Genomic DNA, 26,956 nt, shown 5'->3' on the forward strand with positions numbered 1-26,956 from the left:
CAGGAGAGAGGTGCAGGAGAGAGGTGCAGCGCAGGAGAGAGGTGCAGGAGAGAGGTGCAGGAGAGAGGTGCAGGAGAGAGGTGCAGGGTACAGGACACGCTGTGACCAAGTCGCTTGAGGATGTTTATCAGCTCTACATTCCCTGTCAATGACTTGACACTGAATGGCAAAACGATGTGCTTGGAAGGTTTGATCTTTCCACTTGTCACTGCTTGCTTATACCATGTCATGGCCAAACTATATGGGTAAGACTGCTGATGTTTGACAAGTCCTACTAAAGTGAAATGACCATTTAACAGTTGGTAATCCACAGCGCACTCTAGTGGGTATTTTGAGCAGCACATCCGCCTTTACACAGGTGAGTGGTGCTCTGGTAAATGTTTTACCTGGAGGTGATGACGTCGTATTCGCGACATCTTCAGGAAAAGAAACGGTGGAATCCATGATCACCTTTATAGTCTATGGTTTTTGTTGTTGTCTTAATGGCTCAACGAAATGTCTAGCAGTTAGTCTAATGTTTGTCTAGAAGATTATTTCAAGTTTGTAGTTTTGGACTCGCGGATCATTTTGGATATAACCTGTACAATGTCAGCCTCCGCTGTATTTGTGTTGGATCTGAAGGGAAAGGTAAGTGATTTTGGAACATTGAAGTCTGTATAGCCTAGGTTTTGACTGACAGTTGCTTTCCACCGGACCATTATCTTTGTGTATTATTTCAGGATTTTAAGTTTAACTGTTGCTTTAACCGTAAAACTTTAATAGCGTTCTTCCTGTGTCGTTAAAAATTAATAAGTAACTTGCGACAGGTCCACTCATTGGCTATACCATAGGCCGCCTGCCGCCTACAGTAGTTGCTTCCAGGAAACAGCCTAAAACAATTGGCGTTACGAGACAGTTGGTAATTTGGAGTGGAATTCCTGTGGCTGCAAGCCCCATGCCACCAAAAAGTCAACACATCTAGTAGTACCACATTATCCACATACAGTCTGACTGCAGCCATCGCATTTTGCATTGTGTAGACCAGTGGCTCTAAACCGGAGTTAAACCCCTAAGAACAGGGATGCTTTTTCTTGACCCCCCATACACAGTTGAGCATAGAAAGAATGATGTACTTTGACACCACATTAGGACTTTTATTTCCCCCTTTCTAGCCATTTAACTTGAAAGAAAAAAGCTTCTATAAATATAAATATGATAATGGCTTTGCATGTCTTTTCGAGACAACTCAAACCCCCATTGAGAACCACTGGTGTAGTCTAACATTAGTTAAGTTAAGTTGTTCAGTTTAACCTTTATTAATCCCCTTGGGGAAATTCGTCCTCTGCATTTGACTGATTGATTGATTGAAAACTTTATTAACAGATTGCAGAATGGGTACAGTACAGCTCAATACATACAATTGTTAAGGGGATGCAGACCAGAGAAAGACTTTCGTCTTGTTTACATCAGGGTCCCCCATTTTCAATTAATCGTAACATATATGACATATATGAACAGAGTGACATGACATATATGAACAGAGTGACACGTTCAGCCGAACGCACAATTGGAGGGGGGCTCCCCACCCTCCAGAACATTTACAACAAGCGTTGCAAGGGCAAGGCTAAGAGAATCATTAAAGACTCCAGTCACCCGAACAACTGCCTCTTTGAACTGCTGCGGTCAGGCAAGCGATACCGGAGTCTCAAGGCGAGCACAGAAAGACTCAGAAGAAGCTTCTATCCCCAGGCCATCAGACTGCTAAACGAACAATGAACACTACACAACAACAACCACCAAACGCACATAGCACACACATCCACACACACACACTCACTTTAAACAGACACACTGTAGCACCCACTCCACACACTTTATAGCACACACCCACTTTAAACAAACACACTGTAGCACCCACTCCCCACACTTTATATTTATTGATGAAGGATTGCACTACAACTCGTACACCTTACTGTAAATTGTACCTAAATTGTACCTCATCCCATTTCTGCTTTGCACTATATAGTACTGTACATTAGTACACTGCATAGTATTGTATATTATATGGTAATTCAGAACATTGTACATATGTCTATACCGAACACTGTGACCTCATTTTCTTCTTCTAAATTACATGCTATACTATGTTATTTGATACTATCTTGTCTAGCACAGTCTCTGGAGCGTAACAGTAAGAAGCATTTTGTATGAAAGTATTCTGTACTTCTGTATGACAACTATTAAAGAAAGAAAGAAAGAAAGAAAGAAAGAAAGAAAGAAAGAAAGAAGACCTACATGACATACAGATAGACAGTACTGCTACATCTATACATTTATGACATACCAGATTTGCAATTACAGTACTGTTTGTGATACAAAAAGAGTAAAAAAAAAAAAGAGTATATACATTTGACATAGAAACTGTACATTGGATTGGGTAGGTGGGGGTGGGGGGGGACTGTACATTGGAGGTGGTTGGGTGGGTGGGGGGGTTGGGTAGGAGTGGGGGGGGGGGGGGGGGGTTGGGTAGGAGGGGTGGGTGGGGGACACTGTACAACTGTACAAACAAAACTGTACATTGGATTATTGACAAGACCATACTTGGTAATTTACTGTACATTGGAGGGGGTTGTGTTCGGACATTTACAGGGGCCAGTTTCGAGTTGCAGTCTCCCTTAGGTGTTTTTTGAGAGTGTTTTTGAAAGTGGCCCATCCTAACTATTTAGGAGCAGTGGGCAGCTCGGTGCCCGGGACCAACAACTCCTCCAGTTGTAATGCCAGTACCTTGGTCAATGGCAGTAAACCTAGCATGCATGTCTTTTGGTGTCTACAGTGCATGAGAAAAACATCCTCCAAGAAAGAGACTGTAACTTGAGCCACAATTGGAAATGGGAGCGGAAGCAAACATGGTTTCAAATAACTTGTAGGCCTTAAAGGAGAGTGGACTGTAGCAAGCTATGAAATGTCCCTATGACAAAAGGGTACATTACCTGTTGGGTAGTCTAGGTATTCTGAGGAGATATCAGGTTGGACCTGTTTTGACCACTATCTCATAGGGGTGCATCACCAGTTTCATCACGATATGATACGATATCGATTCTTTGGACAACGATACGATATTTTCCGATATCACAAAGTCTGCCACGATATGATACGATTCGATTCAGGTGCCTGCGATCGATATGAGACGATATTATATCCCCATTTAACACAATCGGTAACATTTAAATCAAAAAAAAAAAAGGCAATGGAAATATCATTTGACATTTTTATTTTTGAGCTCTTTCAGACATTTAAATGAAAAACAATCTATTGTTTTTAATACAAATAGACCTCCTGTTCACTGTTTTTGGTTCGTTTTTCTTTCCCCCCCCCGATATTAACACTTTGGATGCCAACAACGCTATAAGTCGTTAGTTCATGCTGCCAGTTGAGTGCCGCCAACGACATATAGCGTTTGTTTGTCGTATTTTTTTTTATTGGCGATTTGAATTCATATTTCATCAATCGAGCCTCACGCTAGTGTTGCAGAGTCTCTCTGAGCTCAATTGGGAAGATACCGCCCCCTATCGTCTCTCCCTGTGTAACTGCACCCCATTAGTTTAGACAGATGAAGGGGGGGGGCAGTTTCCTCATTTTACTTTTCCGTCAAGCCAACTGAAGAGACCAAGTGATCGCCGGCCCTCAGAAATGCGTGGATTATGTATTTCCAGCACCCAACGCTGAATCAATAAATGCGATCGATATTTGGAATGGTGATCAGGAATTGGAATAATCTTTTTGGATAACATCTGATCTGAGGTAAGGAATCTATTTTACCAGTCTTGGGATAATCAGAGCTTTTTTCACAGATATATCAACATGTCCCATGTGTGTGTGTGTGTGTCTGTGTGTGCGCGCTGATCAGGAAATGAGAGAATCGATATTTCAGCCCGCTTCTATAGTGTGCATAAGTACACATATACTATCGATAATCTAGCGTTTATTTGAAAACGATTCATAAATAGGCCGAAAAATGACAACGTTTTTGTGTATGCCAGAATATTCCAGTAAATGCCGTTTATCACGGAATCTATATATTTTCCTGAAAAACTAGGGCTTTTCAAAATGCTATAAAACGGAAATGAACCGATTTAAAAAAATAATAATAATAATAATAAAAAAAGAAAATCCGTTTCGACAATGTTGACTGCAAACAAGTCATTGATAAGCGACGGGCAGCCATAATAGCCATAATTTAAGACGGAGATTATGAGTTCACAACGCTATCATTGAAGTGGGTGCTGGCATTTAACAGGGTTTTACCATGTTCACCAGTGGTAATCAAAGTGTTAATATCCTATTCACTGTCACAGAGCTGTATATAATAATTTCGATCTTTAACGCGATGTGGGCATAATGGAATGGCGAGGATTGCAAAGCAGGTTAGATGCATTTGACCCGTTGCGGAATAAAAAAGCAGGGACATGTTTTGGGTTGCCGAATAGGCACACTAGCCTTGCTCTAGTGACGCTCTAGACTAGACTGAGTGACGCTACTGCTGTGTGCTCTTGATCCGAGCCGAGCGGATACGACACTCCATGGGATTTTCAAAATAAGAGTATCGCAATATGAATCGATCTTTTTACGTTGCATCGATCCTATTTGATCATTGATAATAGATTGATATATCGATCTCGATCGATGTATCGTCCCACCCCTACTATCTCAAGACTTCTTATCTATTGTAGCATAAGACACGGTTAAGCTTCTCTGTATTTTAATTCGATGTACAGTAGCTCAGAGGTAGATTGCAATTCATGGAAGGTAAACTATATATCACACGTCATCCACACATTCAGTGCTATCATACCAAAATATAATCTACGGACATAGATCTTTTAAAGAATTATAAACTGCATTTTTTATTAATTTATTTATTCATGTATTAATTTATTTTCAGTGTTAGGTGCAATCCATTCTCCTCAAATGTTTAATTGAGACTGTACATAGCAGAGACAAGAATTTAATAATGGAGTGATTGAAGCGGTTGGCCGGATCTAATTGCAGGGCAGCAGAGGGAACATCTGAGAGGGGGTTCTAAAGCACTGCTCCTCTGCGCCTTGGCAGGATTTCACTTTTCACATGTTAACCCATTGACCTCTATTAGCCTACAACCACTAACCCCATTCACTTTTCACATGTTAACCCATTGACCATATTAGCCTACAACCACTAACCCCATTCACTTTTCACATGTTAACCCATTGACCATATTAGCCTACAACCACTAACCCCATTCACTTTTCACATGTTAACCCATTGACCTCTATTAGCCTACAATCACTAACCCCATTCACTTAAAAAAGAAAATCCATAATTTAACCCCCAACTGTTGAGTTGATGTTGATTTGTCTGATTTCTCTTGCTAAACGGGTCATCTCATTGTATTTATCTTACTCTCATTCTCCCTCATCAGGTGCTGATATGTCGGAACTACAAAGGTGATGTGGACATGGCAGAAATTGACCACTTCCTGCCCTTACTCATGCAACAGGAAGAGGAAGGGCTTATCTGTCCTGTCATGTTGCACGGCAATGTTCACTTCCTGTGGATCAAGCACAGCAACCTGTACTGTATCTTTGTTTTGGATGACGTTGCCATAGATTCTGTTAAACAGAGCATAAAGAATAAGGCTAATGTTTGCTAGAATTTAGTCGACTCCCTAATGGTCTGTTATATGTGTCACATAACTAAGGCCATGAAATGGGAAACAATGAGACATGGTAGTAGGTACTAACAAGGTACTTATGGATGTAATTATGGATGCACACTATATCGACAACCATATCGGTCTCTGTTGATATCAGATATCATTCCTGGCCTAATTCCCAATCAGGTCTCTGACATCAAGGCCATCTAATCATCCCTTCCCCTTAATTGGCTGATAGCAATCCCTGTCTCCTGAGCCGTTCAGCCATTGTGTAGTGTGATGTGTGCCTGGTGCCAGTGTATGGCAGCCATTGAGCCTGCGTAGCCCAAGGTTGGGTGCTACCAGTGGTGGTGAAGGAGGCTATTTCCACCCTACTGTACATTGTGGGGAGCGCTTTGAGTGTCGAGAAAAGCGATATATAAATGTAATTTATTATTCTTATCAGCGATTCTTTTATTTATCGTCATTTGTCCTATGAGCATAACTGGGCAGATAGGCGAACGAATATTGGATGATGATAGTTATTTATTTACATTATTTACCAGCATTGGCCTGAGAAGAACTAGGAAGATGTGAACAACAGATGATTATATCTCTGGCTGTGCAGTTTTTTTTTTATTTATTTTTTTTTAATTTTTTTTTAACACTGGTCATTATAAAGTACAATAGTAAAAGACAAAGTTTTTTTTTTTATTAATACATTTTACATTATTATTTCAGATATTAATTGAAGTTAATACTGTTTAATACCTGCGCAGCAGCATTGAATCAGACGGCAGAAACGGAAAACAAAAGACAGTTTTCGTTATCACTTTTAGTATGTACAAAATTGGATCACCGTTTATACAGGCCACATCATATCCATATTGGTGAATATAGGTTGTCGGCCATAACAGAATGTATTTTTGTTATGGGCCAACATTTTCATATTGGTGCATCCCTAGTATCAATGTGACACACAGTATTTGATTAATCCAGTCTAGCTGTATGGATGCTGATGTAATTATGTGTATGAACAGACATTTTTCTTGAAGAATCCCTCTTAATTCACCTAGTAAAATAGCAAATATTGGCCATAGAGCCTGGTTTCTTAAAATGATGGTTCAGAATGTGAAACGGGTCACAGGCCTCATCTGTCGGAGCCCCTAGTGACGAAGGTTGTAACATGTTTGTCATTAGACTGGTTTCCAGGGTAAGACTCAACTATTCTCATGTGGGTCTTGGGCTGAATCCCTGCCATACCATATACGTGAGAAGTGTTAGTCCTTGATTCTATATCCATACAGTGGTGGCCACTACAAATAAGAACTCCAATGCCTCCCTGGTCTACTCCTTCCTCTACAAACTAGTTGAGGTGAGTAAGTAGTTCACTACTGTGTCACTATATGAAGGTCTCCGCCAGGGGTGGGGGTCATTTCACTTCTGCTTCAACCATGCAGAGTTCTTGCTAAATAGAAACGACTAGACTTAAAGGTGCTATAGATAATATTTTCATATGAGGCGGCTGGGTGGCGTAGCGGAGATTGCGCTCGAGTCGTCACCAATGCAAGAGACTCCGGTCTCGAATCCGGGTGTCAGCATTGCCTCCGGCCGTCATACTGGTTCAATTGGCAGAGCCAGCAGGTGGAAGTCGATGGGTGGTAATTTGGACGTTGTGGACAGCGACTCCTACAGGTCGGTTGGGGGACGCCTGCACAGCAGAGACAGGAAGTGGCGGGGGTAGTGTGAGCCTCTCATGCGTTACACCTTGCGCTGGCAGGTGAAAAGATGTGACAAGCTGCCTTCTCGTGTACCGGAGGGGACACGTGATGCAAGGCTTCTATCCTCCCTACAACCGACCAGTGGGGGGCATAGTCGAGCAACGTTCAAGACAGGGGAGGGGAGAATTGGAAACACGAAATTGGGATGGGAGGAAAAAAGAGAAAAAGTGAATGCAAAAAAAATTATTATATTTTCATGTAGATCAATCTTAAATAATACATCCACAGAGCTTTTAGAAAGGTGTAGAATAAAAGTCTTTTAATTTTTCATTAAAAAACATGTGGCAGGTCTAAAATGAATGTTATGTGCATGTATCCCCTCCCTACTATCCATTTCCCCACATGGAATGCACCTGATTGGGTAAATTACATGCTGGTGCTCTAGTGCGACATCTAGTGTCTGAATGTTGTATGTTTGCTTTGCTTAATGATGGATCATTTGTTCTTCTTTATTGATGTGTTGGAAACTACCACTTTCTACATCCAATCCAATCCAACTTTATTTATAAAGCGCTTTAACAGCCACAGGGGCACAAAGTGCTGTGCAGAGGGAGCATATTAAAAAACTATAAGCAGCACTAAAAATAGATAAAAAAGACAAGAGTACCAAAAAAAGAGAAAAAAGGGGTAAACATAGGCAGCAATACAAATAAAAATAGATCAGAGTACTTAAAAAATATTTAAAAGCAAAGGACACAGTAACAAAACGATACAACAATAACAGTAAAACAATAAGATCATAAAATCAACAAGCTACATGGTGTCGAAAGCCAGAGAGAAAAGGTGGGTCTTAAGGAGGCCTTTGAAACGGGGCAGTGATGAGGCCTGCCTAATCTGCAGCGGCAGCTCGTTCCACATTTTGGGGGCGACAACGGAGAAGGCACGGTCCCCCCTGAGCTTACGCCTAGTTGTAGGCACTACTAGGAGCAGCTGGTCAGCTGACCTGAGAGAGCGAGAAGGTGTATATAACTGCAACAGCTCAGAGAGGTAGGGTGGGGCAAGGTCATGAAGAGCTTTAAAAGCAAATAAAATAATTTTAAAATGAATCTTAAAGTGCACAGGGAGCCAGTGGAGTGAGGATAAAATCGGTAAGATGTGGTCATATTTACGAGTGCCAGTTAAAAGACGCGCAGCGGCGTTCTGCACCATTTGAAGGCGAGCCACCGAGAATCCACTCGCCCCTATATAAAGTGCATTGCAGTAATCCAGCCTAGTAGTCACAAATGCATGGATTACTGCTTCAAAATGCTGCGCCTGTAGGATGGGCTTAATTTTGGCCAGCTGCCTCAACTGGAAAAAGCTTGATTTGACCACGGCCTTGATCTGGCTGTCAAAGGTCTGGGTCGATTTTTCTTTACTATTGGTTTGACATGATGTGCCAGCGAACCCAGGTCTAGCAGAGGTCACAGAGGGGCCACCAAAAACCATGACCTCCGTCTTTTTATCATTAAAATAAAAAAATTCAATGCCATCCAGGATTTAATGTCATCGAGACATTTGGTCAACGGCTCTATGGAAAAGGAGCCAGACTTTTTTAGTGGCATATAAATCTGGCTGTCATCAGCGTAGCAGTGAAAAGGAATGCCGTGCTTTCTGAGGATGGAACCAAGGGGCAATAAATAAATGGAGAACAGGACGGCGCCAAGTATCGAGCCCTGGGGTACACCATAGAATAGGGGGGAAGTAGAGTACACAGAGTCCTCGAGCCTGACACAAAAAGATCGATCTGCCAGGTAGGACTTGAACCATTTAAGGGCTATGCCTCTGATACCCACCCACTGTTCAAGGCGGGCAATTAACACAATTAATATGACATGGTCCACCGTGTCAAATGTGGCCGACAGGTCTAAAAGGACAACACAGTCACTGGAATCGGTAGCTAAAAAGATGTCATTAAAAACTCTTAAGTGCAGACTCAGTGCTGTGCAGGGATTTAAAACCAGATTGGAAAACCTCGAATATTGTGCTCATTTAAAAAATTCATTAGCAGAGTATAGACAATTTTCTCTATGATCTTTGATAAAAATGGCAGTTTAGAGATGGGCCTAAAGTTTGACATGGCTGCAGGATCAAGCCCAGGCTTCTTGATCAGGGGCTGCACAACCGCATGTTTAAAAAGTGCCGGGACCACACCAGAGGACAGGCTGCTATTTATAATGTTAAGTACAGTGGCAAAAATATGAATGTTGAGGTAAATCCACTTGCTGAATTGAAAATGAACTGAGCCCCTCCACTTCATACCTCATTCTCTTCTCATCCTTTTATAATTAAATCTGGGCTCAGTTTCACAAAACCATTTTAGCACTAAGAACATCTCAGCCCATTGACTCAAAATGACACTAAGTTGATCTTAATGCCAAAGAGTTTTTTGGGGGAAACTGGACCCAAATTTGTGAAAGTGAGTGAATGACTGTGTATGGATGTACATTCTAGAATGGGATATGCACCTGTTTATTTTGATACTCTGACTTTACTTATTTTGATAAATTCTTGATTCCATAATATATTATGTCAGTAAAATCGTGTTGGTTTTCCATGTGAAATCTGTGTTGCTTGTAAATGCAGGTGTTTACAGAGTACTTTAAGGAGCTGGAGGAGGAGAGCATCCAGGACAACTTTGTGGTCGTCTATGAGCTGTTGGATGAGCTGATGGACTTTGGCTTCCCTCAGACCACTGACAGCAAGATCCTACAAGAGTGAGGCTCAGCCAGACACACACACGCCTCTTTCTTTCTTTCTTTTTGCCTGTCTGACCATAACTCTCTCAATCTCTCTGTATTTGTCTGTTTGACAGTCTCTTTCTGTTTGTCCCCCTCCCTTGATCTGATCTGATGATCTGTCTGTAAATCGTTCTCTTTTTCTGTCCCTATCCCTCCATATCTGTCTGCCATTCTCTCTCTCTCTCTCTCTCTCTCTCTCTCTCTCTCTCTCTCTCTCTCTCTCTCTCTCTCTCTCTCTCTCTCTCTCTCTCTCTCTCTCTCTCTCTCTCTCTCTCTCTCTCTCTCTCTCTCTCTCTGTGTGTGTGTGTTACACCTTTATTTTCACTATCCACAATATACTGAGGAGAAATGGCATAAAAATAACAAACAAACAAAAATCATCCCTGCAGGTACATCACCCAGGAAGGTACCAAGCTCGAAGTGGCCAAGAGCAAGGTCCCGACCACCGTTACCAACGCTGTGTCCTGGAGGTCAGAGGGCATCAAGTACAAGAAGAATGAAGTCTTCATAGATGTCATTGAGTCCATCAATGTACTGGTGAGTGTGAACAGGGATAAATTATCGTTATATTTTCTGATTATTGTAAGTGGCACTTTTGGTTTAGCATACAGTAGAGAGGAAAGCTGGGAGAGACAAGAGGGCATGCAGCAACGGCTGTGAGTCAGATTTGAACTTGTAACGTCATGGCATCTTAGCCCACTGAGCCACAATTGTGGACTGTATTAAGAATGGCTGCTCCATTAACCCATTCCCTGCCACCACTTTGATCATCTTATACCATTCTCTGCCAGTACTGTAAGTCTATGGAGATGTTCACCTTCTTTGCAGGGCTATAACTTTTTAAATTGTACTGCTAAATTGACATTACTATGGCCCATTCAACATCGATTACCTATCGTTCAGGATGTAGGAACGTTTAACTTTTTCATTCACACATTCATACGAAAATAAATATGTTTTTATCGTTTTCTGCAGTATTTCCCAGAACGTGAGATATAGGCACAAATGCATATATTAGATCATCAAATGCAGTTTGATACCGATCAACGCTATATTAAAAATGTCAACTGTACATGGTCCTAAGGGTTATGACTGATCATGCGCGGGTGAACGGAGGGGGGAGGGGTCGTTTATAATTCCGTGATAGTCGTTAGATGCTTCATGTAGTATGGGTGATATATTGATCAGAGCAGTTTGTATCGAAAATGATAAACAAAAACGCTGAAACTCCGTCAGTCTCCTCGTACCTGTACCGTTGGGCGATGAGAGTGGAGCAAACAGATCCCAGTTATGTGGTGGGGATCTAGGCGATCCATTTCCGGTTTGTATATTACTAATACACACCCAAATAATGTAGATTATTGAGTTATGGCAAAGATCCATATCCACGGTGTGTGTATTGAGTCCCGGGACGCTAAAACGAGTGGCCGGACAGAATTAGGGGACGGACCGAGCTGCAACGGGCATTTCCGGTTTGCCAACTCGCCGATCAGCCACCAGGTGGCAGTATTGAAGCGTTGCAGAGTTGTGCTGAGTCCATCAGCATCTGACAAGGCTCCGTGAGTGGAATATGAATACCATGGCGAAAATATGAAATTATGATCAGAACCACGTCGTACGCCGTTATTGGCAGAATTCGCATGAACTTGAAACCCGTCGTACGACGTTATTGGCGGGAAAAGGGTTAATGATGTCATTGTTGAAATTGTTGAATACATACTAATTTACTGTTAGTTAGCATTAGCTCTAACATTAGCTACCAAACATTAGAGCTAATATCAGCCACCAAATGTTGCAGCTAGTGCAAGCTACTGTTAATCAAAGACCATCTTTAATCCAATGTTATTATGTTTATCAGTTGATTTTACAATCGCTACAATTTCCCCCCCCCCCCCTAATTTGGCACTTGAAATGGCTCATTTACATACAGCTCTCTTCAGACTATAGCTTTTATTCATATGTTTTTAGTTAGGTAATGTGTGATAGATTGAGTGATAAAACCAGGTCACATTTCATACATGATTATTCCATGGTGGATACTGCCTCATTTCTCTCCTCATATGGTATATTAATATTTAGTTTGTGTTGTTATTTGTTTCTAGGTGAATGCCAATGGCAGTGTGATGAGCAGTGACATTGTGGGCAGCATCAAGCTGAAGACCATGCTGTCAGGGATGCCTGAGCTCAGGCTGGGCCTAAACGACAGAGTGCTTTTCGCCCTCACCGGACGTACGTGTCGCAACTGTCGCACTCTCATTCTTCATCTTTCTTTCAAGTATTTTTTGTTTTTGTTTTGTTCAAAATACATCAACCACCAACTATGGGTTTGTGTTTGTTTGGTTATAGGTGACAAGGGGAAGACGGTGTCCATGGAAGACGTGAAATTCCACCAGTGCGTGCGCCTCTCGCGCTTTGAGAGCGACCGTACCATCTCCTTCATCCCTCCAGACGGGGAGTCCGAACTCATGTCCTACCGCATCAACACCCATGTCAGTCACATTCAATCCCTCATTTTCACATTTGATACTAATTCACATTCCTTGGTTATGAATACAGCATCACTCCATGATCTGACACCCATTTAAGATGATCTATAAAGGTCTGTCTCTGGATGCACATTGAGTAAACATTTTTAATATATATATTTTTTTCAAGTAATGCCACTCTTGAGTATCTCCAGAGCATAGCTGAAATAATATATGTCTGACTCACTTCACTGAGCCAGTTATCGCTGTGCATTAAATTATAAACATGTTGTCTGTGTGAGTAATTTCCACCTAGACCCTATTTTATAATCATCCAGTATCATAGCGATCAATTGGATCACAGAGGAGTGAGTTGTCAAGTCAAGTCAAGAGATTTATTTGTCACGGCATACAAGTATACAATGAAATGCGGGTGGTCTTGTGGTCCCCTGGTGGCTATTCAATCCAACCAGGCAACAGTCACAAAACATCCTCAACAGCAGCCTAACATGTACATTTTTATTTGACTCTGAAATGACTTTAAAAGGACATGTTTTGTATTTTGTGTAACATTATTTGTTTTGTTTTTTTGCCCGGTTGCCCTATTGGGTTGAGTTGCAGTTGGAGGAGCTGCTGCAGCCAGATTGAGTGCCCAGAAAAACATGCTCATTCGTTGTTTAATTGACAAGATTTTTATTGAAATAAAATGGTATTACTAGTATAGTATGTCAGATGAACTAGAGCAGTGGTTCCCAAACTGTGGTGCGTGAGCCCCCTCTAGGTGGTGCGTGACATGAAAAGGCTAATGGTGGTAAATTTTTTTTTTTTACAATAAAATTTCATACAAATCTTAGTCAAACCTTTAGTATTATGGATATTAAACATGCTGGCAGAGTACATGCATCCATGTTGTGGTGAACATTTTAATTAAATAAAGAAATTCCCTATCCATAGTTGCCGTGGGAAGAGATAAAATAAAATATAAAATCTGTGCACGGAGACCAGCAAAAAAAAATCTAACCGAAACCCATTGGGGGGTGCGTCAGCTAGGTCGGGAGGTGACAGGGGGTGCACGGCCAAAAAAGCTTGGGAACCGCTGAACTAGAGTAAGGGGATCTAGGTTGAAAATAACCGGAATTATTATTTAAGAATGTGTTTAATTGATCTGTTCTTGATTCCTTCCAGGTGAAACCTCTTATATGGATTGAGTCTGTCATAGAGAAGTTCTCTCACAGCAGAGTGGAGATTATGGTCAAGGTATTTACCTACTGGACATTAATTCAATTTAGTTCAATGGCAGACATTCATAAAGCTGCTGTGACATAATTGAAGCCAACATTTAGGCCATTTAGGAACACCAACTATGTGTCACGGTCAGAGGCAGCCTGCTGTATGTGGATGCCTTTTTTCTTTTTTTTTAAACTTAAGTTTTTATTTTCATTTTTTTCAACAACATACATAGACAACATTCATAGACAATACATTTCAACATCTCAACAGTACATAAATATAAAACAAATAGACAAAAAATTAGTAAAGAAAAAGTGTGGCATGGGTCCTTCGGTCCATTCTATATTTGCATTATTTATTTACATTTTCATTCATTTCCTTGTATCCTTTTCAAACCTCTGTGATGTCGTTACTTCCCCTCCTGTATTCTTCCCATTTTCCCCATTTCCATTCAAACTTTTCTTCTTGCAGCCTCAGCAGATATGTGATTCTCTCCATTTCCTGTATCCCCTCTACCAACTCTATCCATTGATCCTTTGTCGGCACTTCTACCTTGTACCACAGTTTAGTTAGAGCTTTTTTGGCTGCCACTATCAATATCTTAATCAAGTATTTGTCTTCCCCTTGGATTCCTTCTTGTGACAGATTCCCCAAATACAACACTTGGCCTCCCTGGGGTATTTCGTATCCTATTATTTCATTTATTATCCCTCCTATCTCTTCCCAGTAGTGCCTTATCTTCTGACATCCCCAGAATATGTGTGTATGGTTCGCCCCTTCCTGTCCACACTCCCTCCAACATGTTTTCTTTGCTGGTGTGTAATTGCCCTGTATTTCTGGTGTTATAAAGTATCTAATTATATTCTTCCACCCAAACTCCCTCCATATCCTTGATCCTGTGGTTGTTTGTTGTGTCTTACATGTGTCATACCATTCCTCCTCTGTTATCTCTATTTCCAACTCTCTTTCCCACTTTTCTTTTACATACAATGTTGTATTTCCCTTACTGTCCATTATTGCCTGATATAGTGCTGATATCACCCTTCCCTTCCGTCCTTCGTATGACTTTACCATTATCTTAATTACCCCATTCTGTTCTTTGTCTCTATCTTGCTTAATTTCCTTGTTATAGTAGTCCCTAATCTGTAAATATCTAAAGTGGTCCCTATTCTCTAGTCCGTATCTTTCTTTCATGTGGATGCCTTCTAGCCACTACCTTCCTGTCATGCAACGACACTAACGCCTGCTGCACTGGCAACCAAGGAAACCATAAAAGATATTTTATTATTAAGATCTAATTAAGAAGAAAAATAATAGACACTGATAAATAAGATATCAAAAGATTTCACGAACATCAATGTCCAACCAATCAGTCATAGACATCAATATCAAACCAATCGCAGTACAAACTTAAGTCAGAATAGTAGGTTAAATTGAAGTACAAATGTGCGTATAGTTTGTATTCTGTGTTAGCCTACTACAACTAATATCCTGTACATTCTATTCAATTCTAGGCTAAAGGCCAATTCAAAAAGCAGTCTGTGGCAAATAATGTCGAGGTGAGTGTTCCTGTGCCCAGTGATGCCGACTCGCCCAAGTTCAAGACGAGCACGGGCCACGCCAAGTACGTTCCTGAGAAGAACCTGGTGGTGTGGACCATCAAATCTTTCCCTGTGAGTGGCACTTACAAGGATACATGGGGTTAAGATGTTACTTTTTGTATGACAGTATGGGTGATATATAAACATTTGTATATGTTTTATATTAAAGCCCAATCAGTGGTTTTATTTGTGTTTTTTTCTTTTTCTTTTATCATATTGATGTGCACATTATACAATGACAAATTTGATCTATTGATGGAATATAAGCTCAAACTTTCTTATCTCTTTCTCTCTAGGGAGGTAAGGAGTTTCTAATGAGGGCTCACTTTGGCCTGCCCAGTGTGGAGAATGCTGAGAAGGAGGGGAAGCCTCCCATCACAGTCAAATTTGAGATCCCCTACTTCACAGTCTCAGGGATACAGGTGTGTGATAAACCTATGGTGTGTTTACGTGTGGACTAGTTTTTACGATCAGCCAACCATTGTTCGAAGAAGTACTTCAACCTTTTACTTAAAGGGGCATTTCACCAAAAAACAATGCTGATTTATTTTGTACATAATCTCACACACATCAAAAAACTCTAAACAGTTTTGCACACATTCATTTAGTTTGACAGTTATTGAGAGTAAATTAGTTTTAATATGGCCACTAGTGATGTCATCTGGGACATTGGATCCTTGTGTTAATTACAGCTCAATGAAATGAGAAGGTAGCAGTCATTGCTATTTTTTACATCTACATAATTTTATGGTGATGTAATTAACACATCACAAGGTTTCAATGTTCCCAATGACATCACTTTTCAAATTAAAACGCCTAAACAAGCTGTTCAGAATGAAGGCTTGTTGTGATTAGATTAGATTACATTCAAATGTAATTTCATTATACACCACATGTACAAGAAGTTTGGCATCTAACCAGAGTGCAAATGTAACAGTAAAGTGCATTAACAATATACAATGTACAGGTGATTAAACTAGAGTATATATAAATGAGTACTACTGGGTAATAATGCTAATCAGATGTATGTACAGTGTTGTAGTATTTGTATGTACAGTGATGCAGGTATAAAGACACTATGGTAGTAAGTCATACTGTCCAGTGGTTTAACTAGTAAGAGTAGGTAGTGGATACAGATATGTAGATATACTGTAGTATACAGGTACAAAAAGTATTATTATTGTAAAAAGTATTAAAAAGCAACAAGCAATAAATTAGCTTTAATGAATCAATTCGCTGTGCATTTTGGGGACCAGGCATGTTCAATACAAGCAAATAAAGAGGTGCTGTAAGGCTAATTCAAAGGTTTAGACTAGTTTCTTGGCAAAAAACATATTCACAAACTTCACAAGTTGAAAAGATGCATAATCTGTCCCCTTTTAAGTAAAGTACAGAGAGTACAGAAAATTAACGTACAGTAACTAAATACTTGTACTCCATTACTTTCCACCACTGCAGCCAACATAAGAATATAAACTAAGTGTTCAGATCGTGTTCAAGAATTTGGCCAGTGTGTGTTTCCCTGTAGGCTACATTTATACTTAAAGGAACATGCCAACATTTTGGGAAATTAGCTTACCGTCTTCTCCAGAGAGAGACAAGAAAATAGATACCAGTTTCCTCTGTCACAATGAATGGACGCGGACATGACCGGTTAGCCTTCGTGAGAGGTGTTCGGGAGAGGTGTTAGTTGGACAATGCCTAGGCTAACCGATCATGTCCGCTTCCATGCAGCCAGATAGCTTTCTATCTCCCAATATAATATGGCCTGGGAACAAGTTAATTTTTGAGCCGAGGCCCTTGGTGTGGAAATTAATTTGCATATGCCTAATTTTTTTAGGCAAATCAGGTTGTTAGATTTTTACTGTGATATGATTTTTCCCATCACTCTCTTGATATCAGGTGCGATACATGAAGATCATAGAGAAGAGCGGCTTCCAGGCTTTACCCTGGGTCCGGTACATCACGCAGAGTGGAGGTAAGGACAGCTATCTTACCCTTCTGTAAGGTAGTACCCAGAGAATAACCATTTGTAGACATCTCACAATTTTAATTTCATGATTTATTTTCTCTCTTTCTCTAGATTATCAACTACGGACAAATGCCTAAACCTATGAGCTATATTCATCAATTCCTAACATCCAGAGGATGCCTATGACCCAGCGTTCAATTTAATTGCACTTCAAAATAATGTCTTTGAATTTCACTTGATTATTCTGCTTGATGCAAGATTTTGCTACCTATGTATGTTTTATGAAAATAATATGCAGCTTGATTTTAATTATTTTAAATGTAAGCCTATATTGCAAATGATTAAAATGTGTATCAACCTATATCCGTTGGCATTTTGTCATTGATTAATAATGCAGCACCTTCTTTTCTTTGTTGATTAGCATTGTTTCCTTCACAATACATTTGTGGAATAGCGCTAAAACAATGTATTACTAGTAACTTGAAAAAAGTCCGCGCCAGTTGGACCGCCTTTTTCATACCTGCCCTGAGAGGTTTACATCAGAGGTCCGACTGTGAATGAACTGCTCTTTCAAAACATCAACGTACACGCGAATAGCCCGCCTTCTGCGCTTGGTGTTCTCATTGGTCGACGTGCGGTTACTACCACAGCGATGGCGTAGTAACCGAGTTGTGGCCCCGCCCCGTTCACCTTATTTGGGCAGCAGCGCCCACGAGACGAACTCTGATAGGTTGAAACACATTCTCTCTAATGTTTGTATTATTGTGGCCGGAGGAAGGAACACTTGTGTGTAGTACTAGTAGCGTTAGGTCTCAGCGCGCAAATGTCCTGTTTTATACAGTTGGGTTATACATTTCTTCTGGTGATTTTATTTGAAAGTTACAGGATTTCACAAACGGCCTAAGAGAACAGCCCGCCTGTGTATCTAGTCTGCGCCAAGACGAACAAGGTAAGTTATGTGATGAGGCGCTTCCTACGCTACCGTTAGCTAACGTGCTAACGTTACCGTAATAACGTCACGTCTTCTGGCATACATAACTTTTCACGGCCCGTTTTTACTTTACATTTGAGCGTTGTATAATAAACAGCATTATGTTCACTGTTGAGCAGCTATATCGATCATCATGCTGTGTAACTGAGAAACGTTACGCCTGGTTCATTATATGTCTGATACCAAATTACATGGATCGCTATTATTACCTTCCCAGCCTATGTTGTTTGACCGTTACCACTGTCTTTAAGCTAACGATACTTGAGTCTGAGCTTCAATCTAATATTTCATTACATTTCGTTATCACATATCGGCAGGTATAATAAAGCCGCCTAAAATGGTCTTCAGTCTGATGGACGCGGGCAGGGCTCTGACCGCCGCTGCAGCCCAGGGGGACGTGAGTGCGGTCCGCGGGATGCTGCAGGACTCCCGGGTGCCGCCGGACACCCTCAATGAATTCGGCAGGACCGCCTTGCAGGTGTTTTTGACGTCGTTACTAAATTGTCCAGAACAAAATGCCTGTGCTTTTGCTGAAATTTGTTTCCTCGTAAAAACCTACGCCTAAGTCAAATTGCTACTGTGCTTGTTGCTTTTTTCTAGACTACACCTTTCTTGAATTGGCCTGGCTATCAACCTGGTACTTGGTTGCATCACCAGGCAGCCATTGATTGATTGAAAACTTTATTAACAGATTGCAGAATGTGTACAGTACAGCTCAATACATACAATTGTTAAGGGGATGCAGACCAGAGAAAGACTTTCGTCTTGTTTACATCAGGGTCCCCCATTTTCAATTCATCATAACATATGACATACAGATAGACAGTACTGCTACATCTATACATTTATGACATACCAGATTTGCACATACAGTACTGTCACACACTGTATCATAAGCTAATGTTAGTGTTTTAGTTTTAGTCTCTCAGGATGTGGGAGAACCCAGGTTCCAGGTCCTGTCACCTATAGATGCAACCTTTAGTCTCCTCCTCTGACTCCTGCGTGCATCTCTGTTGAAGGTCATGATGATGGGCAGCTCCAAAGTGGCCAGTCTGCTGTTGGAACACGGAGCGGACCCCAACGTCCAGGACAGGCACGGAATAGCGCCAGTCCACGACGCAGCTCGTACGGGTTTCCTCGACACACTGCAGCTTCTGGTGGAGTTTGGTGCATCTGTGAACGCCCCAGACAAGAGTGGCGCCCTACCCATCCACCTTGCCATCCGGGAGGGACATCGGGATGTTGTTGAGTTTTTGGCACCGCGCTCCAATTTAACGCACCCCAACACCAGTGGTCAGACTGCAGTGGATGTGGCTCAAGCGTCCTGCGTGCCGGAGATGATGGATTTGGTGTTTTCTTATTGTTCATAGTTAGTCAGGTGGACTCTGGTGCTGCTCTCTGGGCGACCACCACGTCCTCCTCGTTCTCTTTAAACCTGGTGACTTGAATTCATTGCTGTGTAAAGGCTTGATTTTTTTTTAAGTGTGTCATGGTTGATGTTTGGTACTGAACTTATTGACATGGCAACTTATTTGTAGTGAATTGGTGGACTTTTGGACACCCCTTTTGCACAGTGCAATTTAGGCACCTACATGAATTTCCCTAAGGACTGGGAATGCACACTTGTAAATAGAATTGTTTTCTTGTTTCAGAATGATTGTGTTATTATTCCTCTGTGTAGCAACTTCAACTGTTGATATTTTGTTTGTTGGACAACAAGTTTTATGAGACTTGACATGGTGCACCATGACTGCTTTGCATAGTTGTTTTAATTAGGTGTACTTAGTTTTGAATGTACACTTATTTATTGATATAATATGAATTTGTAAATATACATTTATTGTGTTATGGTGAAATGTTATTTATATGAGAAAGTATTCACTTTTACTATTGAGGACTGAAGCACACAATAAAGTGTTTAACTTCTTCTATACTTGTTATGCCTCATCATTCTAGTTCTGAACACCTACAGTATAAATACCTTGTGTACAGTTGACAGGACAAATATAATTATTTAGTATGAAATGCCAATTTTTTTTTTATCAATTTAAGTGAACTGATAAACAGAATATAAGGGCACATGCATATTTTCAACAATTGTATATGACTTCCTTGAATCTGGAACATTTTAAATGTTTTTTTTTAATTATATATGTATATATATATATAATTTTTTTTAATTGTGTATATATATATATACAAAGACTTGGACATGGACATGTTTTTCAGTGAGTTTTTCTCCCTGTCTGAGTCTGACCACTCCACATCAAAGAATAACAAACATTTACAAACTGTGCACCACATTAGGTAGGCAGTGTTCCCGGCAGATTTAGCTTGTGTCCCCATTGTACCATCACAAAGGACATTTAATTATTTAGGCTTGTTAATTTAAAGCCTTCAAACCCTGGCCAATTTCAGACAAAATCCATCCAAACACTAAGCAAAACCCATTTCTATCAATATGTCCCCTTAGTTAGTAGCAGAGGCCTCCAGATATGCTCTGTAGTTAGTTTTTTGTCCACAGGAGGGCACTACTCAATTTAACATCTTATTAAGTGGCTAAAACTTTTAAATATTTTGGACCTCATTAACTAGGCCTAAATGTGCCGAGATTTTGAGATTTTACTTAAAAGTGATATATATTTTTTTGTATCTTGTCAACAATTGTATACAACTACCTTAAATATGTGGAACATGTTTCAAATTTGTATTGTTTATTTTCCAGCACCTCTTCCTTCCCATAGTGAACAAGCCGTTTTGGTGGATTAAATCTTAAATCAATTATTCACATTCCTGCCTGACTACTCCACATCCAAGAGTAAAAACCGAACTGACATTATATTAGTGTTCCTGCATCCAAAAAGCACAGCTAATAGCTTTAATCAAACTAAGGGTCCACCTTGTGACACAAAAAGGGCAATAATAATGAACAGCTTGTTTAGGTATGTTGATTTGAAGACTTTTAACGCTGGCCAACAGGCACATAGTACCTATGTAATTTCCCCCCAGCGCATAAATAACATGTCAGACTGCCAAATCCATACAAAGACTATAGGCTAAAACCAATTGTCCTATTAACCAATGTGTATGCACAATAATCATGATACCCAGGTGAAACAGTTTCTTGTTATATGGTGATTAATCTTTTAATACAACATAAACTGCCTCAGGGTACAAAAGCTAACTAAATCAAATGTATTTGTATAACCCGAGATCACATGGAATAGCCCCCATGGGCTGTACAAGTCAAGAAGAAACATCACAAAAAATCAAAAACAAAAACCACTATAAAATCCAAATATGCAAGACTCCCAGACATTCAATGAAGATAAGAAACAACTCACTAAAAACCTAGCAATAGGGGGGGGGGGGTGAAGCACCACAGGTGTGGAGGAGAGACACCTCAGAAGGGCTGTTCAAAAAGGATCCAGAAACTTGGTGATAATATAGTGTTGCAATAGATTGTTGCAATAGATGATAGATGGATGGAGAATAGAACAGGTGAATAATTGGTATGAATGTATATATACATGTAATGGAACACATATATGTATATATATTTATATATATAAGGTAACAATAGTCTAAGGTACAAAATAATATATATATTTTTAATAAATAGAGCTAAGGACAACAACAAAAAAGTAAGGCATATGAAAACTGAGGGGGATTCCAAGTTTATTTATTTGTTGGTCCTTTGCTCAACACAATACACACATATACACCCAGAATTCAGTGCTTCCCCAAGGTGAGTCTCTAAGGACATTTCTAATCACTCTACAATGGAATGCACTGCACAGGGAAAACAAACTCAAGGTCAGAATGATAGCTGGATTGAAACACAAAGGGCCCTGTTTGGTTAAGGTTTGATGGTGGAGTCGTGTAGTTTGCTCAATTTCGGCCACAGCTTGTGTGGGCCAAACTTAGTCTGGCTGGCACAGAGGTTCACATTTCAACTACTGGGTATATAATCCTCTACACACACACACACACACACACACACACGAAAAGAAAAATAAATACATTCAAATTTTCTTGATGACAAGACTATATTAGAATCAACATAAACCTAGCTAGAAAGACTCAATAAACCTTAAAGGACAAGACCTGCTAGTGCTGATGTGTACAACTACTGCAACAGTAGACTGAAACTCTGAAGTCATCTGTCTTTCACTGTAAACCTTACTTCCTTCAGACCAGCACTAGCACAACATTAAACACTCTTCAGTTTCAGTGTAAAAGAAGACATAGGAAAATATCTACAACACAACTATTCATATACCAAAATGTTTATAAACATTGCATTATTACATTCTCTATTATGGCTGTGCGACATTGGCAGCATGCTCTTCTTGATTGAAAGACCTTGTGGTTCCATTAAGAAAATAGTGAGTATAGTAGTTGTACCTGTTGGCTGCAAACTTCAGTAATTAAAGGATTATAATGTTTTTAAAGCAGTTGTAAAAGAGATGCAACCAATGACAGCGAAGATGCAGATTTTTAGACACAGAACCACTAGGTAGAGCTCCCTGACTTTACAGAGAAGAAATGTAGGCGTGGCACCAGTTCTAAAAACACTCCCTAGGTAAATACTGTTGTGGCCCTCCTCTGTCTTTTACAATAGGCTGAACAAATCTATGAGCTTACTTAGGTGCTGCCGGGCAACAAGATGTAGTAAAAATATGACAAGGTAAACATCAAATGAACCCCCCCTTATGCACACACACAAACACACACACACACACACACACACACACACACACACACACACACACACACACACACACACACACACACACACACACACACACACACACACACACACACACTCATCTGACATCAGTAGCGGCTAATCCTGCATCTCGTGGGGGAGGCAAGGTGGCCTGTGGTAGAGGCTGACCTCTAACCGAGAGGTCACTGGTACTATCCCTGGCACAGATAATGTAGATTGAATTTGGTGGGGGTGGGTAACTGTACATTGGATTATCGACTAAACCTTACTTGGTCCCAAGAAGAGGGTCTTGTGTATTATTGGGTTTAATAGGACATTCATTGTACATTGGAGGGAGTTGTGTTAGGACATTTACAGGGGCCAGTTTCGAATTGCAGTCTCTCGTAGGTGCTCTTTGAGAGTGGTTTTGAAAGTGGGTAGTGATTCACATTCCTTTACAGCTGTGGGTAGGGCGTTCCACATTGATGTGGCATAAAAAATTGCAAAACGTGTTTAGTCCCTTGTTTGAGCCGAATCTGGGTTTAACATGATTTGTGGAGCTCCCTCTGGTGTTGTGATCGTGGTATTCACTGACCTTTGGGAAGTATTTTGACATGTACAAGGGTACCATAGTCATGTACGTGTAGTGTATCTTGTAGACCAGGCCCATTGCAAGTTTCTGTACTCTGTCGTCTACTCTAAGCCATCCTAGGTTGTCAAAGTGGGCAGGGGTGAGGTGGGTTCTAGGAGTAAGGTCAAGCAGTAGTCTGACCAGTTTGTTTTGAGATGTTTGTAATTTTGTTTTTAGCGCCTTTGAGGTGCTTTGGTACCATGAGGTGCAAGCATAGTCGTAGTACCCTTGAATGAGTGCTCCTGCCAGAGTCTTCAGGGTATTCTTGTTTACCAGAGAGGAGATCCGGTACAAGAATCGAGTTCGTTGGTTGACTTTTTTTTATTACATTGGATGCCATTTTGTCACAGGAAAGATTTGCCTCTAGGATGGAACCTAGGTATGTAATTTCATCTTTCCTTGTGACAATATTGTCACCCACTGTAACTGAGAAGCCGTCGGTCTTGCTGAGTTTGTTATTTGAACCGAAGAGAATGGACTCTGTTTTGCCCAGGTGTAATGATAGTTTGTTATCAGCGAGCCATATGCAGATTTTGCCTAGTTCTGAGCTGAGGGTTTTTTCAACCTGTACAGTAACTTGTTCTTGTCAGAGACCAGCAGGGCTGAGTCGTCCGCGAACAGGAACAAGTTGCAGTCACAAGCTGACAACATGTCATTTGAACGACCACATCAAACAAGAGGTGGACACTGGCAAATACTGCAGCATGGTCCTGCTGGACCTACAAAAGACCTTCGACACTGTCAATAACTCCATTCTGATTGACAAGCTAAAAGCAATTGGTTTTGATAGTCTATCAGTGAGCTGGATGCAATCCTACCTGGAGGGGAGAGAACAGATGGTGGAAGTAAACGGTACTCTATCCCCCCCCCAGTGAGCTGTGGTGTTCCACAAGGAAGCATACTAGGACCGTTACTGTTCCTAATTTATGCAAACGACATGTCGTAAGCTTGTGACTGCAACTTGTTCCTGTTCGCGGACGACTCAGCCCTGCTGGTCTCTGACAAGAACAAGTTACAGGTTGAAAAAACCATCAGTTCAGAACTCGGCAGAATCTGCACATGGCTCGCTGATAACAAACTATCATTACACCTGGGTAAAACAGAGTCCATTCTCTTCGGTTCAAATAACAAACTCAGCAAGACCGATGGCTTCTCAGTTACAGTGGGTGACAATATTGTCACAAGGAAAGATGAAATTACATACCTGGGTTCCATCCTAGAGGCAAATCTTTCCTGTGACAAAATGGCATCCAATGTAATAAAAAAAAGTCAACCAACAAACTAGATTCTTGTACCGGATCTCCTCTCTGGTAAACAAGAATACCCTGAAGACTCATTCAAGGGTACTACGACTGTGCTTGCACCTCATGGTACCAAAGCACCTCAAAGGCGCTAAAAACAAAATTACAAACATCACAAAACAAACTGGTCAGACTACTGCTTGACCTCACTCCTAGAAACCATCTCACCCCTGCCCACTTTGACAACCTAGGATGGCTTAGAGTAGACGACAGAGTACAGCAACTTGCAATGGGCCTGGTCTACAAGATACACTACACCACCAAGGTACCCATGTACATGTCAAAATACTTCCCAAAGGTCAGTGAATACCACGACCACAACACCAAAGGGAGCTCCACAAATCATGTTAAACCCAGATTTGTCTCAAACAAGGGACTAAACACGTTTTGCAATTATGCCACATCAATGTGGAACGCCCTACCCACAGCTGTAAAGGAATGTGAATCACCACTTTCAAAACCACTCTCAAAGAGCACCTACGGGAGACTGCAATTCGAAACTGGCCCCTGTAAATGTCCAAACCCAACCCCCTCCAATGTACAGTTTCTCCCACCCCACCCCGTCTACCCAACCCCCCCCACCCAACCACCTCCAATGTACAGTCCCCCCCCCCACCTACCCAACCCCCTACCCAACCTCCTCCAATGTAGTTTCTTCCCCCTCAAATGTATATACTTTCTTTTTAAACTATTTTTGTACTCATAAACAGTACTGTATATTTGTAGATCTGGTATGTCATAAATGTCTAGATGTAACAGTACTGTCTATCTGTATGTCATATATGTTATGAGAATTGAAAATGGGGGACCCTGATGTAAACAAGACGAAAGTCTTTCTCTGGTATGCATCCCCTTAAAGGAAATTAGCTTATTTGCCATCTACCCTGGAGTTAGACAATAAGATACATACCCTTTTCTTCTCTGTGCATGCAGTAGGAGTAGGAAGACGTTGGGAACTAGGCTAATGGAGGAACCTACTTCCAGTGACTGACGCTAAGCTAGGCTAACAGTGCGTGTCTTCCTACTGCTACTGCATGCACAGAGAAGAAAAAGGGTATGTATCTTCTTGTCTAACTCCAGGGTAGATGGCAAATAAGCTAATTTCCAAAAATGTTGGACTCTTCCTTTAACAATTGTGTGTATTGAGCTGTACTGTATTGTACCCATTCTGCTATCTGTTAATAAAATGTTCAATCAATCAATCAATCAATCAATCAATCAATCAATCAGGCAGGCAAGATAGCACACCACCTCAAACTGCATGCATCAACCCCTCATGCGTTATTCTTTTTTCCTAGCCGCATTTCTGGCAAGACGCTCTCTGATTGGCCGACGCCTGTTTCTACACTGGTTAAGCTTAGGCACTCTTTCGAAGTTGGTTAAGGTTAGAGTTTGTCTTAGAGTGTGACGGCAAGTTCTTTCGACGGTTAAGCTTAGGCACTCTTTCGAAGTTGGATAAGGTTAGAGTTTGTCTTAGACTAGAGCATGGCGATAGAACGCCAGGTAGTTTGCAGGCTGTTCGACGCGGAAATGGGCAAAGACACAGCTCGTCACGCGATTGGGCAAACATGTCAGTGGCCAATCAGAGAGCGTCAGTCAGTGGCCAATCAGAGAGCGTCTGCCAGAAATGCGGCTAGGAAAGAAAATAACGCACCCCTCATCTGTCCTTTTAATGGCACCGCTTAAAACGTTAGGTTATGACTATAACCAAGTTCTGTTAGTTAGGGGCGATGCTTGGCATCGCCTTCTGCACTATCTCGCGTACGTGCACGCGTACTGAATAAACCACAAATGTACCTCTAATACCAGTATTAGTCTGACCACACCCCTCATCAGCTTACCTTCATAAGCAGGTGTGTGGTCACCTGCTCTCCTCCTTCCCAAGCTTTCACCACAAGGTGAG

At 41.0% G+C, this 26,956-nt stretch overlaps 2 protein-coding genes across 3 annotated transcripts; both read left to right on the forward strand.

Annotated features, from left to right (window-relative positions):
- The first annotated feature begins 404 nt into the window (after window positions 1-404).
- On the forward strand, window positions 405-17,782 carry ap1m2 (adaptor related protein complex 1 subunit mu 2). Of its 2 annotated transcripts, XM_084318944.1 has the most exons (12): window positions 405-627; window positions 5,438-5,594; window positions 6,958-7,025; window positions 9,997-10,127; window positions 10,541-10,688; window positions 12,254-12,380; window positions 12,498-12,640; window positions 13,802-13,873; window positions 15,361-15,519; window positions 15,744-15,869; window positions 17,350-17,425; window positions 17,531-17,782. In XM_084318944.1, exons 1-12 carry the CDS (start codon window positions 586-588, stop codon window positions 17,554-17,556), a joined length of 1,275 nt encoding a protein of 424 aa, XP_084175070.1. In that variant the 5' UTR covers window positions 405-585; the 3' UTR covers window positions 17,557-17,782. The 2 variants fall into 2 exon arrangements, with proteins under 2 accessions (XP_084175070.1, XP_084175069.1); XM_084318943.1 differs by having other exon boundaries at window positions 12,254-12,640.
- A 420-nt stretch (window positions 17,783-18,202) lies between these two features.
- Window positions 18,203-20,308, forward strand: cdkn2d (cyclin-dependent kinase inhibitor 2D (p19, inhibits CDK4)). The gene is made up of 3 exons (XM_084317941.1): window positions 18,203-18,368; window positions 18,728-18,888; window positions 19,430-20,308. Exons 2-3 carry the CDS (start codon window positions 18,748-18,750, stop codon window positions 19,778-19,780), a joined length of 492 nt encoding a protein of 163 aa, XP_084174067.1. The 5' UTR covers window positions 18,203-18,368; window positions 18,728-18,747; the 3' UTR covers window positions 19,781-20,308.
- Window positions 20,309-26,956: the final 6,648 nt, after the last annotated feature.

This window comes from Notolepis coatsorum (assembly GCF_963971535.1).
Source record: "Notolepis coatsorum genome assembly, chromosome: 7".
Taxonomy (NCBI): Eukaryota; Metazoa; Chordata; class Actinopteri; order Aulopiformes; family Paralepididae; genus Notolepis; species Notolepis coatsorum.